Source organism: Schistocerca cancellata, chromosome 3 (assembly GCF_023864275.1).
Source record: "Schistocerca cancellata isolate TAMUIC-IGC-003103 chromosome 3, iqSchCanc2.1, whole genome shotgun sequence".
Taxonomy (NCBI): domain Eukaryota; kingdom Metazoa; phylum Arthropoda; class Insecta; order Orthoptera; family Acrididae; genus Schistocerca; species Schistocerca cancellata.
In genome coordinates, this window is record NC_064628.1 from 5,579,401 (window position 1) to 5,600,294 (window position 20,894).

Here is a 20,894-nt window from a genome sequence, read left to right on the forward strand (position 1 = left end):
CTGTTTCAGGAATCCATGTTGATTCCTTCAGAGTAGATTCTGGGTTTCCAAAAACGGCATGACACACGAGCAAAAAACATGTTCTAAAATTCTACAACAGATCGACGTCAGAGATATAGGTCTATAGTTTTGCGCATCCGCTCGACGACCCTTCTCGAAGACTGGGACTACCTGTGCTCTTTTCCAGTCATTTGGAACCTTCCGTTCCTCTAGAGACTTGCGGTACATGGCTGATAGAAGGGGGGCCAAGTTCTTACTCGTACTCTGTGTAGAATCGAATTGGTATCCCGTCAGGTCCAGTGGACTTTCCTCTGTTGAGTGATTCCAGTTGCTTTTCTATCCCTTGGACACTTATTTCGATGTCAGCCATTTTTTCGTTTGTGCGAGGATTTAGAGAAGGAACTGCAGTGCGGTCTTCGTCTGTGAAACAGCTTTGGAAAAAGGTGTTTAGTATTTCAGCTTTACGCGTGTCATCCTCTGTTTCAATGCCATGATCATCCCAGAGTGTCTGGATATGCTGTTTCGATCCACTTACTGTTTTAACGTAAGACCAGAACTTCCTAGGATTTTCTGTCAAGTTGGTACATAGAGTTTTACTTTCGAATTCACTGAACGCTTCACGCATAGCTCTCCTTACGCTAACTTTGACATCGTTTAGCTTTTGTTTGTCTGAGAGGTTTTGGCTGCGTTTACACTTGGAGTGAAGCTCTCTTTGCTTTCGCAGTAGTTTCCTAACTTTGTTGTTGTACCACGGTGGGTTTTTCCCGTCCCTCACAGTTTTACTCGGCACGTACCTGTCTAAAACGCATTTTACGATTGCCTTGAACTTTTTCCATAAACACTCAACATTGTCAGTGTCGGATCAGAAATTTTCGTTTTGATCTGTTAGGTAGTCTGAAATCTTCCTTCTATTACTCTTGCTAAACAGATAAACCTTCCTCCCTTTTTTATATTCCTATTAACTTCCATGTTCAGGGATGCTGCAACGGCCTTGTGATCACTGATTCCCTGTTCTGCACTTACAGAGTCGAAAAGTTCGGGTCTGTTTGTTATCAGTAGGTCCAAGATGTTATCTGGACGAGTCGGTTCTCTGTTTAATTGCTCGAGGTAATTTTCTGATAGTGCACTCAGTATAATGTCACTCGATGCTCTGTCCCTACCACTCGTCCTAAACATATTAGTCCAGAATGTAGCTGTGACATGTCTGGACGCCCAGGAGTTTGACTGACGTGTGCTGCCGCTGGTGCGCAGGACTCTGTGCCGGGCCCGTCGCTGGCTTCGCTGGTGCGGCCGCTGGAGCCGTGGCTGGTGGAGGCCGCCCTGGCCGCCGTGCCGCCAGGTCGCCAGCGGCACGACCACGACCACGGCCACGACCTCGACCTCGATCACGACCTCGACCTCGACCTCGACCATGACCACGGCCTCGACCACGACCACGACCCGCTGCAGGCGGAGCCGCGCCGCCCCCGGCTGTCGAGGCCGTGGCCGCAGGCGCCGCTGGCGCGCCTCCACGTGGCGGCGGGCCGGCGCTACCGCCTGAGGCTCATTGCCGCCACCTGCCTCGTCTGCCCCTTCCGCTTCAGCGTCCAGCACCACCGGCTCTCCGTCATCGCAGCCGACGGCGCGCCTGTCCACCCGCGCACCGTCGACGGCGTCGTCATGTGGCCAGGTCAGTGGTTCCCTAGGTATTCAGAGCTCTCCGACAGCTCTTTTGTATCTCAGTTGCTTGGTAACTGGCTACCAACATGCTCTATGCCTGCTCGAACTGGATCTTCAAGTGTGTGTCGTAGTTATGAGGGTCACTCCAAAAGAAATGCACACCTTTTTTTTTTTTAAATCCATCTTTTGTTCTACATGTTTGAAAGTCTTACAGTGTGTAGATACATCCTTACGGAACTATGTTTTCATTTCTCCACATAATTTCCATCCCTCTCAACTGCCTTACGCCATCTTGGAACCAGCGCCTGTAAACCCTCAAGGTAAAATTCTGGACCAACCTGTTGGAGCCACTGTTTGGCAGCGTGCACAAGGGAGTCATCATCTTCAAACTCTGCTCCACGAAGAGAGTCTTTCAGTTTCCCAAAGAGACGATAGCTAGGTCAGGACTGGAAGGCGGGTGTTTCGGTTTTGTCCAACCGAGTTTTGTGTTCGCTTCCATGGTTTTTTCACTGACATGTGGCCGTTCATTGTCGTGTAACAGCAAAACATCCTGACTTTGCCGATGTGGTCGAACACGACTCAGTCGAGCTTGAAGTTTCTTCAAAATATGCATCAGAATTTATGGTGGTTTCACTTGGCACGATGTCCACAAGCAAGAGTCCTTCGGAATCGAAAAACACCGTAGTCATAACTTCTCTAGCAGAAGGTGTGGTTCTGAATTTGTTTTCTTGGGTGAATTTGCATGATGCCACTCCAATGATTGCCTCTTCGTCTCTGGTGAAAAATGATGGAGCCATGTTTCATCACCTGTTACAATTCTTCCAAGAAATTCATCTCTACCATTCTCGTACTGTTCCAAAAGTTCGCTGCATGCCGTTTTTCTTGTTTCTTTGTGAGCTACTGTCAACATCCTGGGAACCCACCTGGCACAAACCTTTTTCAACGCCAACACTTTCAGTATTCTGCAAACACTTCCTTCCCCTATCCCAACTCAGCGTGGCAATTCGTTCGCTGTGATGCGTCTGTCAGCAGTCACCAATTCGTTACCTCTCTGCACATTGTCTGGAGTGTGTGCAGTACGAGGCCTGCCGCTGCGGGGAAAATCCTCGATATTGCCGTGCCCGGTTTCATCACGTAACCTGCTTGCCCACCGACTAACTGTACTGCGATCGACAGCGGCATCTCCATACATCATTTTAAACCTCTTCTGAATGCTTCCCACCGACTCGTTTTCACAGCACAGGAATTCTATGACAGCACGTTGGTTCTGACGAACGTCAAGTGTAGCTGCCATCTTGAAGACATGCTGTGACGGTGCCACTCACGGGAACACGTTGAACTAAGTTTGAAAACAAGTGGGAAGAATGTATCTACACACTGTAAAACTTTCACACATGCAGAATGAAAACTGTATTTTCACAAAAATAGTGTGCATTTCTTTTGGAGTGACCCTCGTACTTACGCTAGTCTTATGTGCTACCTGATCAAAAGTATCCAGACACCTATTAGAGCACCTTAATATGGGATGTGTCCACCTTCCGCATTTATGATGGATTTAATTCTGTTGGGGACACTTTCAAAGAGATGTCTGAAGGTATGCACAGAAATGGCAGCCCATTCTTCCTCAAGAGGAAGGAATCTGAAGAGGCGCACTTTCTACCTTCTCTAAGACAGAAAGTGGGCCTGGAGGCCTGGAGCAAAGCTCATGTCCAGACTCATCCCAATGGTGCTTATTTGGAATTAAGCCTGGATTCTGGGTACGACAATCCATTTACGGGGTATTATTATCTGCAAACCCATTGAAACGTCCCCTTAGAACAATTTATACATGTGAAACGTCCACTTAGAACAATTACACAAGCCTGTGCTTAACCTGACACACAATATTATTTAGCGCAACGCAATCTGACTTTCAATAACCCCTACAAAACAATGGCCCTGACTAACTTTAACCTATACCTTTTACAAATCACTTACCTCACAAAAATCTTCGCTACTCAAGCTACTGCAAAACAGCGAGCGCCACTACTGCCAGCTAAATAAAAGATTCAAACTACTGAAGGTACTAACTACTGATAGGGATAGTTAGCAAATGAAAGATATTAATAGAGAACAAACAATGTATTTACCTTAATATTCATAATTGACATTCAGTCTTACAGATTATCAAAACTCCGCCATCTCTCTCCCCACGTCCACCACTGCTGGCGGCTCACCTCCAACTGCCCAACGCTACGCGCTGTTCACATCCAGCTGTAGCAGTTCATGACAACAATGGCAGACAACAATGCAAACTAGCCACATACTGCACACAGCACAGCCAGTGATTTTCATATAGAGCGCTACGTGGCATTACCCATATAAAAATCTAAACAGCCTACTTACATAGCCCCCATGCTCCCCACAAAAAATTTTACAAAATATTTTTGGGCAGTGGCCAATAAAGATTTGATAAAATTTTTCATAATTACAATAACAACGATATCAAATGCACACACTTATTGATACAATGTTGGTCAACAGCTAAAATTTTTTTCACAGTCAATAAAGACAGTCCTGATCATTCATCATAAGAGTAAACCTGCAGTTTGTTTGCTCAAAGTCTGAGCAGTAAAATACAATGCACACGGAAGTAGTGGATTTCCATGCAGTCTTGAAGAAGTAGTATTGTCCTTCCAACGGTAAGACAGTGCTGACTCTTGACATGCTGACAGGTAATGGGCCACAACAGAGCAAACCCACAGCAGAGTCAGTCGATGTTTCGAAGAATATTGGTAGGTAGGTCATCACAGAGTAGACCCACTGTAGTCCTGGTAGAGATTGTGGTATTGGTGGGCCACCAGAGGTGCAGACCCATTGTAGTCCTTGTAGAGATGGCCAGCAGCCATCTGTTGCGACTGTGCAGGTGCACAATCACCATTGAAGAGTCTTGCGGATAATAGAGCAAGTCCATAACCACCACTTGTGCACTCACAAAGTTTTTGGAATTGTCCTTAGAACCAGCAATGCTGTTATCCAGTCCCTTGCTGAATTAGTAACACACGTGCAAACACTAACAGTCCCTACTTCTCACATATTGTCCATATACTATGACCAACAGAATGTGTGCAGTGAAATGAATGCTGACAAGTTAATAATATGATGAACTGGTGTCAATTACAATTATATAACATAAGAATACAATTACAAAGATACAAAATACATCATTAAAAACATAACAATACAGATAATATTTGTAGTAATAGGGCTTTACAAAAGAATAGAAATAAACATATACATCAGTGTTACAGGAATGATGACATGAGCACATACATAAAAGATCAGAATCACTTTTGAAACGTCAACTTCACACATGAGCATTAAAACAAAACAGAATAAATAAAATCTAAGCATCTTTACAAAGAAAATAACAGAGTATTAGAAAAATTCTACAACATAGCTCTCATCAGCTAAACACATAAAGACAGGAAAAACACAAATACACACGGGTACCCAAACACATAGTGGGATAACACCAAAAGGAAAGGACAACACACAATTACATATTGGGAAAAAGCAGCAAAGAGGAAAGGACAGGGTTTGTTTTACTGCAGTATTTTGCTTGGAGATCTCCCTTCATTCCATAGATCGTTCGTCTTATTTCAACCTTTGCTTCCACCAAAAAAATCCTATCCAAGCATGCTTTCTGTATTTATGTGTTCACATATTTCTTACCTCATTATTTATTTCCAAGATAATCCTACCTATACCTCCTTCCTGTATTCTATTCATATTTCTTTCAAAATAATTATTTCTGATTGTACAATACTCATTGGGGCCCAAATCTTTCTTCGCAATTCATTCTTTACCTATTCTCCATAGTCAGTTTCTTATATAGTCTACCCCCTCTTAAGCTAACTTAAATCTACTGAGCTCAGATATATATACCAAGGGACGAGGCAATGCAGCATCACAACAAATCAACACAAACAGAAATGACAAAAAATGCAAATTGGCAAAGCTAGCAGCATAAATTAGCAAAAGTCAAATTCAATAACACTATGCCTGGCAAACAGCAGCAACTTATACCTAAACATGACATAGCGCAAGCAGAAAAAATATTACAGTAAAAACAACAATGCAGACAAGGGAAATGCATATTCACATCTTAATGTCTATGTAATTAAAGTGGTCATCTTAATGTCTATGTAATTAAAGTGGTGCACCATAACAACTTATTGTAAAAAAAAATATTACCATGTACCTGAAAAGAAAATTAAGTGTTACTGTTACGAGTTACTTCTTATTGTTCTTTCCTTTCCAAGTGCTCCTTTTTTAAAGAATGTGGATTACAAAATTATCATTTAATAGATCTGTTGACAGAAAGAGTTCACATTAGCAAATGCATCTCATTTTATAAAAGCAATGCTGCAACACAGCTGGAAACCAGACATCAAATGAAATAAGCAATTACACAAACCAAAGCATAAAAATGTCATTCAGTAGTCATGTGACATTTCATTTCATAAGTTAATTGCTCTCAACTCTCGTACAAAGACTCTTGTCATAATCAGGTGTGCAGATGTAAAAATATTTCTTGTCATTTTGTTAGGCATTTCAGTAAATATCATAAATTTTTAAGTAATGAGGGTGTCGCATTAGCGATGAAAGGCACATCCTAATGGCTTTCTTTTCTACCTGAGCGTCTGAAAAGGCTTGTTCTCCAGGTGTCTGACACACCTGGGTGCCCACGTCACATTATGTGCAGGTGGTCACTTAACTTTCTTACGGAAATATTTACGACAGTAGTTTCCGCTACAGTGACAGTCTCATATAAAAATATTTCACAGGTCAAGAATTTGCGTTACAAATCTGTAGAGACAAAATCCAATTGACATAACAGAGTCCAAAAAATTTTCGTCGGCATTGTAATACATTCACGCATTTACATACATTTCATAACTCTTAAAGTACGATTCTTGGTTTCCAACATCCTTTTTCACAAGTCAAGAGTCCCTAACTTCTATTCATTATTCCTTACCTTATTCGTCGACACTTTTTCCATATTTCATCATAACAGATACATAGCATAATCAAATAACTCATATAGCATCAGCTTATGGATCATAAACTTACCGCAACAGCATAATACACATCGTCGTCGTAAAAATAACATCATAACACCTCAGTCAAATGTCAAAAACGTCGTAGCTTCCTCCAATGATTTCAAAACCTAACAAAATTCTCTGCTCATGTCAAAAGTGTCATCTGCCTCCAACGTACTTTAAAATCATACTCCCTTACCAAATACATCATTCAAAGTTCTCATAGTATCACAATGGTTCCAAAAAAATATGAACAGTGCACAAAGTACAGACAAAGTACAATTTCTTAAGTGTGAAGTAATCCAACTCTGTAATGGCGTAAACATGTGTCACTGACGTAGTAAAAAGGATGTTTGTTTCTCTGTTAAATGATCAGATAGGTGTGTAATTTATGTGTTAGAGAAATATGGTACCGATGTGTTAAATTGTATAAGCAAATACCATATTAGCTAGGGCTCCTTGTGCTTGCCAAACACATGGTACACAAAGTAGGCGTGTACCCCCCTGAGGTTTATTGTAATTATACCCTCATGTGTTACAGATTACAGCAATGGAATGAAATGTATCACGAAAAACTTTCTTTGTAATTCAAAAATCTTTAAAAATAAATGTTTTAAGTACAAAATTAATCACTTAAATACGTGTCCTGTAGCGCTAAATGTGCGTCTTGCTGTAAGATAATCTCTGGGAAGTGTCGTAGTCATTGTCCTCCGAAAGCTAAGTTCTGCAGAAGTCAATGTACTTACCTCATGATAAACAAAGTGGAATGCTTTGCGTATAGATAACTTAGTTATTACGCTTATTGCCGTGATGAGGAAAGTACTGTGCTGTAACGTATTGTTGTCCTACGGAAAAGGCTGTCTCCTTGTAGCAATAGCACAAAAGTCACCACTAAAACATGTCTCACTTTATAGAAGAATTCAGAAAAAACTGTGCAGATATAAAACAGATACACCGCAAAAGCAACATTGTAAATTGTCACTCATTAGTAACATCGTGATATAATCGTGTAGCTGTCAAAGAAACCAAATACTAAGTCATCTTGAATCTCACAGAAAGTACTTCAAATCCTGAATCCACTCTCAAGCAAACCAAAATGTTGCATGTTAACAGTTTCTCAGTGTGACAAATTGTACAAGTAGCGTGAAGTGAAAATTGCAAAGACTAAGTTAAAAAGCAGATTATCTGTCAATAAATGGTTTTACATGAGAAATGTGGTGTAAACCTTTACTCTTCCTAGTACGAAGAGTTTCAACTTCAACGCAATTATCATGTGGTATACGTCGGATTCTGTAAGGTCCATTGTAAACTAGAAAGAATTTGTGACTCAAGTGTTTCTTCTTATGTGACAATGAATGAGCTTTAATGAGAACTTTCTGACCAATACATAATTTCTTTGCATTTGCTTTACCGTGTAGTTTTCTCCTTTTGTCTGCTGCAGATTTTATATTTTTAAGAGCCAAATCAATTATGTCTTTGTGTCGAAGTTTACGTGTATTCGGGAAAGGTACAAGCTCTCTGATTCTGTTCGGAGGTTCTACATTCTTCAGTACAAGAGTAGGTGGTAAAGCAGTGGAATCATGAGGCATTTCATTCAGCACATTTTGAAATAAGTGTAAATATCTGTCCCAATGCTGATGCTTTCTGTGACAATAAAGTCTGCAAAGCTTATTGATTTCTTTCATAATCCGTTCAGACGGGTTACAATGTGGTGAATACAATGAAATAAAAACAGGTTTGATTTTATAATTCCGAAGCATGCGTGACCAAACAGCAGATCTGAATTGCGGTCCGTTATCTGAAATGACTTTACTAACGTGTCCAACTTCACGTAAAAAATTTTTAACAAAGGCGTTGGATACAGACCGTCCAGTGGCTTTACGTAACGGAGTGAAAGAAACAAATTTTGAAGTAAGTTCAACAGCGACTAGAACGTACGAAAATCCATTCGATGTTGTGACAAGGGGTCCCAAGAGATCAACAGCAGCAAATTCTTTTAATTTGGAAGGAATAATAGGAAACAACGGAGCACGATGTGAGATAGTAGATGGTTTCGCCTTTTGACAAAGTTTACAAATAGACAAGACTCTTCGAATTCGCTTTTCCATATTGTTAAAATAACAAGTCGTTCGAAGAATATGATAACATTTTCGTGGACCAAAATGTGCGTAGCTGAAATGAATGTACCAAATGAGCTTATTAACAAAATCGTCTGGAATGCAAAGTACCCATAGCTTGTCATCAACAGTGCAGCGTTTGAAGAGTATGTTGTTTCTAACCAGGTAATAATGCCGAATCTGAGTGTGTGTCTTTTCATGCCATTTACTTTTGATATCTTTCCAAATCGGATCTTTATCTTGTTCATGAGCAATGTCCTTTAAAGATGTGGTGATGAAGTTTTCAAAGGCGACTTTCTGAATGTAAAGAATACTGAAATTTTTCTCGAGGTTGCCTTCTGTGTTACTTTTCTCAAGCCCAGCCGGTGCGCGTGACAGCGCGTCCGCAACAATGTTCTCCTTGCCGGGAATGTAGACTATTGTGAAGCGGAATTCTTGCAGAAACAATGCCCAACGTTTTAACCTATCATGATTTAATTTTGAAGACATAAGAAACTGTAATGCACGATGATCACTGTATACTTTTACGTGCTTACCAGAAAGAAAGAAACGAAATTTGTTAAATGCCCAAACGATAGCTAAAGCTTCTAATTCAGTAACGGAATAATTTTTTTCAGATTTTGTTAGCACTCGGCTAGCAAAAGCAATGGTTTTCTGTATGGTAGTGTCATTTTCTATGGCTTCTTGAAATAAATGGGCACCAAGACCAACTTTGGAGGAATCCGTGCTAAGGCAGAAATCTTGTGACAGATCTGGATGAGCTAGTATTGGCGCGTGAAGTAGCGATTCTTTCAAAGAATTGAATTCCAACTGTGCTTGTTCGTCCCAGTTCCAAATAGTATTTTTTCCAGTGAGAGAACAAAGTTTTGGTGTAACTAGAATTTGCATATTCAGAAAACGACGGTAAAAATTTACGAGACCTAGAAAACTGCGGACTTGTTTTTTTGTGGATGGAACTGGAATGGCTCTAATTGCTTCTAACTTTTCAGGATCCGGCTGAATGCCTTCAGAAGAAATAATATGTCCCAAAAACTTCACCTTTGTCCTACCGAATTCAGACTTTTCCAAGTTAACTGTAATTCCAGATTCTGCAAAAATACGTAACAAACTGTTGAGTATGCGGTTATGTTGTTCCCATGAAGCTTCTGCTATTAGAATATCGTCCACATATAAGGTGATGTGACGTTTTAAGAACTCAGGTAATATGGAACTTAACCCGCGAATGAATGCTGCTGAAGAAATGTTCAACCCAAAAGGAAGTTTCCGAAACTGATAACAAACGCCGAAACAAAGGAAAGCTGTGTATTTTCTACATTCTGGATGAAGTTCGATCTGATAAAAGCTGGATCTGAGATCAATGGAAGACAACACTTTTACACCATTAAAATTTTGAAGAAGTTCTTCCATCGTCTGCGGCCTGTCTGTTTCAGGAATAATGATAGTATTGATTTGTCTCGAATCTAAGACAAGCCTGATCGATCCATTTTTCTTCTCAACAACATGTAACGGATTGTTGTATGAGCTTACTGCAGGCTCAATAATGCCCTCGTCAAGCATAGATTGTATTTCTGTTCTAACACGGTCCCTATAATGTGCTGGAATTACGTATGGTCTAACACAAAATTTAGTATGCTCACGAACACGAAATTGGTATTGAAACCCCTTGATTGTTCCTGTTTTGTGAGTAAAAACTGTGGAATGTGCTTGTAAAATCTCAAAAAGGTCCTGCCTATCAGTGTCATTACAATTCTCAATTGTCTGAATTTTATTCTGAATTAACTCATTAATTTCACATATGCCGTCGATGTCATCCCTGTCAGTATTTGCAGAGTGATTGTTAGTGTCTAGTTCCGTAGAAAATTCCGAACTGTTATCTAACAGAAGGTAAAGCCGATTAATTTCCACATCATGGTTTGAGAGCCAGTCTTCAAATTTCAAAGCTATTGACATACCTTCTTTCTCTAAACTTATTTCAGCATCGTGAAAGCTTAAGATTGCTTTATATTCATTCAAAAAGTCTACTCCCAGTATAATTTCCGTCGACAATAATGGAACAATAAGAAAGTTCATAGAGAAGCTGTGGCTTTGGCAAAAGAATTCTAAATTGGTTTGTTGGCGTACATCTACACTTTTTCCAAAGATTGCACCTTGTAATTTAATCTTACGTAACGGAAGTGTGGGGCAATCGTTCGATTTGTTGCATTTGCTAAAAGCTGTTTCACTAATTACTGAAATGGGACTGCCAGAGTCAAGTACTGCCGTAAATTTTACGTCATTTACAGTAATGTGGATCACAGGATATGCAATGTTGTTATGTTTTACGTCGTGTTCCTGGAGTAAGATGTCCCTAATGTCTTCCATTTTTACGTAATTACTAGCTACGGCAGCTCCGTCGTCAGTTTCATAAGTACGTCTTGTGGCTGCCAGTGGTGTGAGTCATCGCCTATTGTCTCTTTGTTGGCGCGCGTCGTTATTGGGATTTGGAGGCCTAACTTCCACAAATTCGCCTTGCCCAGAGGGCCCAGCTCTGTTTAAAACTCGCCAGTTCTGATGCAATTCAGGTCTGTCGTTACGATCATATCGTCTGTCGTCATTTCGGTAGTTTACATAGTTTCTTTCTCGTCTGTTACGTGGTGGAGAATTTCTGCCTGAGTCGTAACTGCGTGCTGGACCGTTACGTCTGAAGTTATTCTGTCTCCCTTGATAATAATTGTTTTGGTTTCCATATTGTCTGTTTCTCTGATTGTCTCTGTGATAGTCATTACCGCGGAAAGGTGATCTTTCCCTGTAACTATTACTCTGCCAGTGGTTATCATATGGGTGGTGTCTGTTTTGGTCACGATTTACGTTGTAAGAATAGGTTTGTCGTGGCCATTTATTGTTTCTGTCGTCACGGAATTGTGACGGATGTGCCCTGTAGTGATTGTTTTCCCGTTTTCGCATCCCGCGACTGTCTGTGTCAATTTCCAGTTCTTGTAACAGTCCCTGAAAAGCTTCAATGTCGTCTTTGCAACGTCCTGCCAAAATAATATGTCGTAAATGTTCAGGCAGTTTGATTAAGCAAATGCGGATGAGTTCTGAGGGGCTGTATGGGTTTGATAGGTACTGATTCTTGTGCAACATGTCTTCAAAATATTTGACAAGACTGGAAAATTCAGATTGTTCAAAGTGTTTCATCATCATGATGCTATGTTTTACGCGGTCTTGTGTGGCTTGAGACCAATATGCTGAGAGGAAGGCATGGTAAAATTCTCCTTCACTGTGGCAATCGTGAATGACCGATCGCATTCTTACAGCTGGTTCATTCTCTAAGTAGCCACACATAAATTCTAACCTGTGCTCCAATGACCAGTTGGGAGGGAAACAATGAGAGAATTGATGGAGCCATGCTTGTGGATGAATGTCGTTGCCAGAATTCTTAAATGTTTTGAATTTACGTGTAGTAATGAACAGCTTATAGTCAAAATCATCGTGTCGGCGAGTAGCATGTCGGTCATTGTCACGTCGTTTCGGCGGTTCCATCTCAAAATTCGGTGTACCTTGCCAATTTCTTTCATAATTACCGAAATGCCCTGTGCTATTATTTTGTGGCTTTTCCGTATTTCTAAGTTCCTCTTCCCGTGTTGGAGCGCGAGTATCCTCTGAAATATGTAATTCTTGTATTACCTGTGTCAACTGATCTTGTACTTCCCGGATTTCTCTTTTGTACTGTGTATTGATTTGATTTTGATTTTGTTTGAATTTTCTAATTTGTTCATACCCTTCTGTGTCAGTGAAGGCTACAGGTCTTGTGTCATTCAGATCATCATCTACCTTTGTAGATAAGTTAGTGACCTGATCCGAAAGTTCGGCTACTTTCTCTGATAATGAACTAATTTCCCCCATGTGTCTTTCTACTGTGTCCTTTAAGTTTTCCTGAGATTTTGCAAGTTGCGTAACCGAATCGGTAGATGCAACTGAGTCCATTTTAGCTTGCAAGGTCTCATGATTTTCATGAACAATAGTTTGCAGCTCTTTTATGGCTGCTTCGTGATTCTGTAATGCATTTTCATGCCGCGAAAAAATAGGCTGAAAATGCTCACAAATTTGTGTTTTTACGTCATTACAGACTTTTTGGCATTTCGATTCAATGTTATGTAATTCAGTAGTTAGATCTTCACGTGTTTGTTCAAGTGTGGTGTCTAACTTCCGAAGATTTTGTTCCATTGTGTCTAACTTTTGAAGATTTTGTTCCACTGTGTCTAACTTTTAAGATTTTGTTCCATTGTGTCTAACTTTTGAAGATTTTGTCCCATCTGTCTCTGATTTTGTTCCATTTGTTGCATTAGTTGTAACAACAATGCATTAGTGTCTGGAATCTGTTCCTCTACTCTTTTCGGCAGTGCATTTGCGCCGGCAACATTCACATTTTGACAAGCTGAAAATGTGTCTTGACTTATTTGAGAAAACGGTGAGGACGCAAAACCTGAATCTACAGTATTTGCAATATTGTGTCCTATCATTTCGGATTCCTGAGGCGAGCTGTTGCCGACCGACCGATCGATAATGCTTCCCTGTTCACTACCTGTTTGACTGTCTACGCCATTGTTTGACGTCCGCTCCATTTCCCTATGCACAGTTACCAAATTACTACTTTGAACATTAGTTAACTCATTACACAGTGGCGCTAACACATTGCTTTCGTCTTCACTGTCGTTTCTTAGTTTACTTTGGAGCCGAGTGTTACGTTTTTCACACGCCATTATTGAGACAATATTTCACACGATAACACACAAAAACACAATTTGAAGAGCAAAAATAAGAGAACACATTAACATAGCACTGAAAATAATATCTAGTTAATTGCAGCAGCGAAATACTTGGCGCAAAGCTACATGCATGCCACAACTGTTTTACTGTACAACAATGAAAGACTGCAACTACAAAGGAGATTCTCTCTACAATTACGCACTAGCAATAAACAAAAGCTACACTAAATACACAAACTACAAGAAAAAATCAGAAGATTCCAGTGAGGTATCCTAGGCTAAGGGTCGACATATGAAACGTCCCCTTAGAACAATTTATACATGTGAAACGTCCACTTAGAACAATTACACAAGCCTGTGCTTAACCTGACACACAATATTATTTAGCGCAACGCAATCTGACTTTCAATAACCCCTACAAAACAATGGCCCTGACTAACTTTAACCTATACCTTTTACAAATCACTTACCTCACAAAAATCTTCGCTACTCAAGCTACTGCAAAACAGCGAGCGCCACTACTGCCAGCTAAATAAAAGATTCAAACTACTGAAGGTACTAACTACTGATAGGGATAGTTAGCAAATGAAAGATATTAATAGAGAACAAACAATGTATTTACCTTAATATTCATAATTGACATTCAGTCTTACAGATTATCAAAACTCCGCCATCTCTCTCCCCACGTCCACCACTGCTGGCGGCTCACCTCCAACTGCCCAACGCTACGCGCTGTTCACATCCAGCTGTAGCAGTTCATGACAACAATGGCAGACAACAATGCAAACTAGCCACATACTGCACACAGCACAGCCAGTGATTTTCATATAGAGCGCTACGTGGCATTACCCATATAAAAATCTAAACAGCCTACTTACACCATGTCCTTAAAGATGCTGCTTTATAACAGGGTGCGCTGTCGTCCTGATACAAACGATCACTGGCACCGAACGCTTCCTCTGCTATATGCAGTACAAAATCCTACATGATGTGTTCATATCCTTCTGTAATTGTCTATTTCTTAAGCACAATAAGGTGAGCACACTCTGCCTTATACGTCCACCGACGGCAGCACGATATCTAGGCATGATTGAACAAATTTATTTATCAAAGATTAATTGCACATCTGCTTCGATGTGGATCGAAACAAATCATAAAATGAGTCACTTCTCGAAATACAGCAATAATAATTCTTGCAGCTGAGTCTACGTTTTTGGACAACATGGTTGTGGAGAGAACCAGCGATTAGTATGCTTAATCAATAATTCAAAAACAGTCTTAATCGTAGTTATTATTATTATTATTATTATTATTATTATTATTATTATTATACCGCCAACCGGTTTCACCCCGACGTAGGGGTCATCTTCTGGGCGTTTACACTGTGAAATTATAGATATCCGTCAGAAAGACTCCATTATACAATAGCTAAAATTACGTAGATTTAAAATATGTTACCCATAGGTCGACTGCTGGTGGTGTCACTCCTGTCTAAATAACGGCAGGAAACTATGCGAGTCTAACCTTCGTATGGGCTTAAATAGCGTGCTGAGATCACGTGAATGGACGGGCACACCCCCAGCGGCGATCATCGGCATTTAATACAGTTTATTATATGCAATTACTGGTCACCTTGGTTTAACATGAATTTAAGTGACAGTAAATAACAGAAGACGGAACCATTCCATTTAAAAAGAGTTACAATTATAGTGTCAATTATAAAATAATAACAAATGTCAACTCGTAAAATTCGTGAAAGTGTATTACATTATGTGCCATAATATAAAGTAAAACAATCTGTGACACACAAAAACTGGTGTCGTCTTGTATTATAATATATCTATTCGCACATTTACGTATAAAATATTTGAGTCAATTTAATAAAACGGTTAATATGGAAGGACTACAACGCCCTCTACTCCTTGTGGTGAGTACAACACGACACCAGTTTATGTTAAACCAACGTGACTAGCAATTACATATAATAAACTGTATTAAATGCCGATCATCGCCGCTTGGGGTGTGCCCGTCTGTTCACGTGATTTCGGTACGCTATTTAAATCCATACGAAGGGTTAGTTTCGCATAGTTGCCTGCCGTTATGCAGACAGGAGTGACACCGCCAGCAGTCGACCAGTGGGTAACATATTTTAAATTTACGTAATTTTAGCTGTTCTATAATAGTCTTTCTGACGGACATCTATAATTTCACAGCGTCAGCGCCCAGAAGATGACCCCTACGTCGGGTTGGCGGTATAATAATAATAATAAACGCGATTAAGACTGTTTTTGAATTATTGACTCTACGTTCATTAAACTCATACTTTATAAAGTCAAAGTCCCATAGGGAGCAAAATTGTCTGAGTCTGGTGAGTAGCCATTTGTAAGTCAAACTGTGGTGTCACCGCCAGACACCACACTTGCTAGGTGGTAGCCTTTAAATCGGCCGCGGTCCGCTAGTATACGTCGGACCCGCGTGTCGCCACTGTCAGTGATAGCAGACCGAGCGCCACCACACGGCAGGTCTAGAGAGACCTCCTGGCACTCGCCCCAGTTGTACAGCCGACGTTCATAGCAATGGTTCACTGACAAATACGCTCTCATTTGCCGAGACGATAGTTAGCATATCCTTCAGCTAAGTCATTGGCTACGACCTAGCAAGGCGCCATAGCTTTGATAATTAATATTGTGAAGCATGTATCATCAAGAGCGATGTTCTACAAATGTGGATTAAAGTTAAGTATTACAGGAACTGCGTCCATTTTCTAAGTTCTCATTTCCTTTTAACTGTTCCAGACCTCACGCCAGTCTGCGTGAGCTTAACGCGTGCCTTTCGGCTTCCTCTCGTTGTGACTTGGCTGTCTTGCTAAGTCACAACACAAACAGGAATACATTTACAAGGCCACAAATCCACCACAGTGACAGAGTCGTCCTCTTCTTCATTGGGGAGGCCACAGACACTAAGTCTATAGCAGGCATCTCCCAGGATCGCAAAGTCAGATGTGAACAGTAGCGACTTTGAGTGAGCATCCTGACTGAGGGAATCCTTGTGTAATCGGCACCTGACCTAGGAAAACTCACTCGGAATGAACTGCTCTGGTTAGGCCTGAGCGCAGCCCCAGATTCCAGTGTCGCTAGGATACAGCTGGGCATATTTTCGACCACACGTCTTGCAGAAGAGAATAGGTCTCTGTGGCCCAAGGCCTCTAAAAGTGCTGGGGTCGCCTCCTGGTGGAGTGTTGGAGTGAGATCATCTCTCGTCTGGAGAACTGTTCGTGTTACGCATCTTAAGAGCACCAATGTGAAGTTGGTAGCTGATACCACAGGTGTTAAGCCTTGGTACAGCATCCCCCCCCCCCTCCCCCATGAATGGGAGGAGATGGCGAAGCTCATATCAATATATCTGGAGTAGGCACGTTCCACGCTGACAGCTGGATCAGCTGGGGAGATGATGTTCATAACCTTTAGTGTCATTCCCGATATGCTGCGTGGAGCTTTCAGGGTCTACTCCAGTGAGGTGGCCGCTGCGAGCTACTGAGATGCCCTGATGGTATTCAGGATGGAGATGCCAGGTAGCTCCATCTCTGCAACAAAAGGAAGTGGTAGGTTTTCGGCGTCAGGAGAAGCGCTATGGCGGTGTCATAATTGGCTGACATGTGTGTAGCATAGTTAGCCATTCTGAAGCGTGACCTCTGCCATTGCCCTGCCTAGCACTTCGTCTTCAGGCCACAAGTGGCCCATAGGGACCATCCGACCGCCGTGTCATCCTCAGCTGAGGATGCGGATAGGAGGGGCGTGGGGTTAGCACACCGCTCTCCTGGTCGTTGTGATGGTTTTCTTTGACCAGAGCCACTACTGTTCGGTCGAGTAGCTCCTCAATTGGCTTCACGAGGCCGAGTGCACCCCGAAAAATGGTAACAGCACATGGCGGCTCGGATGGTCATCCATCCAAGTGCCGGCCACGCCTGACAGCGCTTAACTTCACTGATCTGACGGGATCTGGTGTACCCACTGTGGCAAGGCCGTTGCCTCATGGCTCTGCCTAGCAACTTGGAAAATACAGCTGGAAACCAACTTTTGTGTCCCCTAGACAAACAAAGGCTCCCTCTGGGTCTGCAAATGAATAACGGTGGTGGGTGGCCTGCCATGCATGGGGGCTGTGAACTGGGGGGTGAAGGATAGGAAGTTGGGCTGATGAAATTGGCCATGAAGTTTCTGGGGAGGAGACAAGTTGTGCTGTGGGGCTGACCTGTAGAGTGCCAGGTAAAGGGTGAAATCATTAACCAGAGGATGGTGACCGTGAAGTTTAGACATTTGCATTTTAAAAGACGAAAATGTTGCTCTAGTCCATTTGAGGTGGGGTGCAAGGACGCTGTGTGAACTAAGGCAATGCCATTTTTGCCCCAGAAAACAGAGCATTTTGCAGACGAAAACTGTAGACCATAGTCTGTGACAATGGTGTCATGAAGTACTTCAGTGGAGAAAAATGCAAGTGTTACCAGTTGGTATGGCAGACATGCTGGAAAAATATGGGAATTCGATTTCAGTTTGGATTGCAGCGAGCAAAGTGTGGCCTAAGAAAAGTCCCACAAAATCCAAATGGAGCTTGGGCGAAGGACTGGAATAGTATGGACAAGGGAAGAAATGGGTTGGAGGTGCGGCCTGCTTCCTCTAGCAGACGATGCAAGAGGATACTATTGGAATAACAGCCATGTCCATGCCACACAAACAGGCACGGTGGTAGGCCAAATGTTAAACGAACACCACACGCCAGAGCCCAATGTGGAGAAGAAACAAAATGCGCTGCTGGGGAGATGTGGGGATGATCACTTGGATGCTGCCATTTTACCCTTGGAGCAGAACACGTCGTTCAGTGTTGGTTGTTCGTATCAGAGGTAACAGCAGTCCTGGACCTCAGTGGTAGATCTGTTAATGGTCTGGTGGCGTACCAGGTGGAGGATGTCGTTGAGGGTTGGGTTCTCTGTGGTGTGGCGAGCTTTGGATTGAGTAGGATGTCCAGGTGGGAACACACTTTGGGATCCTTGTCGAACACCAGGTCCTGGCCTGTGGGTATGTGGGAAAGGAGATCAGCATTTGCATGTTGTGTGATAGAACGACACTGAATATCATGAGTATAACTCGACAGGAACAGGGTCTACCGCTGAATGCAGCGATCGGTTTTGGTAAGAATGTTGGCTGAACCTTGAAAAGAGGAAACAAAGGCTTATGGTCAGTGAATAATGTGAAATGACTAACTTTCACATAATCATCGAAGTTTTTAAGCCAGAATTGATGGATAATGCTTCTTTCTCAGTCTGACTATACTTTCACTGAGCGCTGGAACACAGCCTGGCCAATTTTCGGGACGTGTCTTGCGGAAGAGAACAGGTCCGTGCGACCTGCGTCCAGCGGCGCTTGGGTCACCTCCTGGTGGGCGGTTGAAGCATGGCCGCCTGCCTTCCAGAAAATTGTCGCTTTTGTGTTGAGTGTCTTCAAACGCTACGTTAATTGTCTCACGGTAGTACGACATGTGTGATCCAATTTTGCTCCTAAATGCTCGTCGCGTTCTAAAGCTATGCTCTGAATAGACATACACAAACATACACCTTTTTTACACACTCTCTCTCTCTCTCTCTCCAATGAGCCAAAACGTTATGATCCTTGCATAATAGCGTGTCCAACCACCTTTGGAATGGAATATGGCAGCGATTCTATATTGCATGTCTGATAGCATCCCAGGTGTGCTCTGTTGGGTTCAAAATTAGGTGAATTTTGCAGCTAACACATCAGCGTGACTTCACCATCATGCTCCTCAAAATACTATAGGACAGTTGTGGCCTTGTGATCCTGACAATTATTCTGCTGGAAGATGCCGTCCCTGATGGGGAATCGCCAAGCATGGTGGGATGCAACTGCTCCACAGTAATGTTCAAGTAGTCCACAACTATGTTGGTGCCTTCAGTTACCATCACAGGTCTCATCGAAGCCCAGGTGAATGTCGCTCGTAGCGTAATACTGCTCCCATCGAACTGCATCCTTCACGCAGTCCATGTTTCGAGCAGTCGCTCACATGGATGACAGTGTATCCAGACAAGACCATCGAGCTATTGTAACAAGAAACATGATTCATCTGACGAGACGATGCGATTTCACTGATGCACGATCCAATCTGTATTATCTGGTGCTCACATCTATCATTACCGATGATGTTGTTGGGTCAACGTGGGAACACACATGAATTGTCTTCTATGGAGCTCCATGTTCACCAACATGCACTCAACTACGTGATGCAAAACACTCGTGCCTGCACCAGAGCCGTACTCAATCGTCACAACTACCACGAATCACTGCCTATCCTTCTTCACAGAGCTGACGAACTTCTGACCTCCATGTTCTATGATGAGGCGGTGATCTTCAATAGTTTGTCGCCTATTCGTATTTTCAGATTCTTCACAAATCTCCATGGATGCTCACGACAGTAGCAGTGGTCCACCTATCGCCGGTTCTGATAAGCTCATTTCCGGGCACTGGATTATAACAAACTACCCTCTGACAAACTCGCTTGTGTGAGCTGACTTCCCCATTTGCAGCCCTCATCCTCACTAGAATGGTTTTCTATTTGTCTCTGCTCGACTTACAAACTGTACTTACCACACCACACCCTGGCAAAACAACCAGGCGACGTTCAACCTCGCTGCAGGCTGTAGTGATAATGGTTTGCTCATTATTGTATGCTGATAGAGCATATAAAAAGGAGACAGCTAGTACAAGAAATACCGTTTACTTTTCGTCTCCTTTATACCTAATTGAAATTCTTCTTCGACATTGAGCTGTGTATAGTCAGTGATGCTACAGAAATTTTCTGCAAAGAGAGCAGCTGCCTACAGAGAAATAATGGGCTCATCCAGATTCCCAACAACAGGCAGTGGCTGGCAGGAGACGGAAGGGGAACTGTTGTGATCATCTGGTGCTAAACCATAATTACAAAGCTAATTACCACTAACAAATGGATAAGACAAGGATGCTGTATTTTCCCAACACTCTTCAATATAGAAATACACTCCTGGAAATGGAAAAAAGAACACATTGACACCGGTGTGTCAGACCCACCATACTTGCTCCGGACACTGCGAGAGGGCTGTACAAGCAATGATCACACGCACGGCACAGCGGACACACCAGGAACCGCGGTGTTGGCCGTCGAATGGCGCTAGCTGTGCAGCATTTGTGCACCGCCGCCGTCAGTGTCAGCCAGTTTGCCGTGGCATACGGAGCTCCATCGCAGTC

General features: G+C 42.2%; 1 protein-coding gene across 1 annotated transcript in view; it reads left to right on the top strand.

Annotated features, from left to right (window-relative positions):
- The window catches only part of LOC126175257 (uncharacterized), a 189,573-nt gene that overhangs the window by 86,861 nt on the left and 81,818 nt on the right, over nt 1-20,894 (top strand). Inside the window, exons 6-7 of the mRNA XM_049921899.1 lie at nt 1,252-1,349; nt 1,479-1,669. Of these exons, the coding sequence (XP_049777856.1) occupies nt 1,252-1,349; nt 1,479-1,669 (289 nt within the window). The remainder of the gene's footprint in view (nt 1-1,251; nt 1,350-1,478; nt 1,670-20,894) is intronic.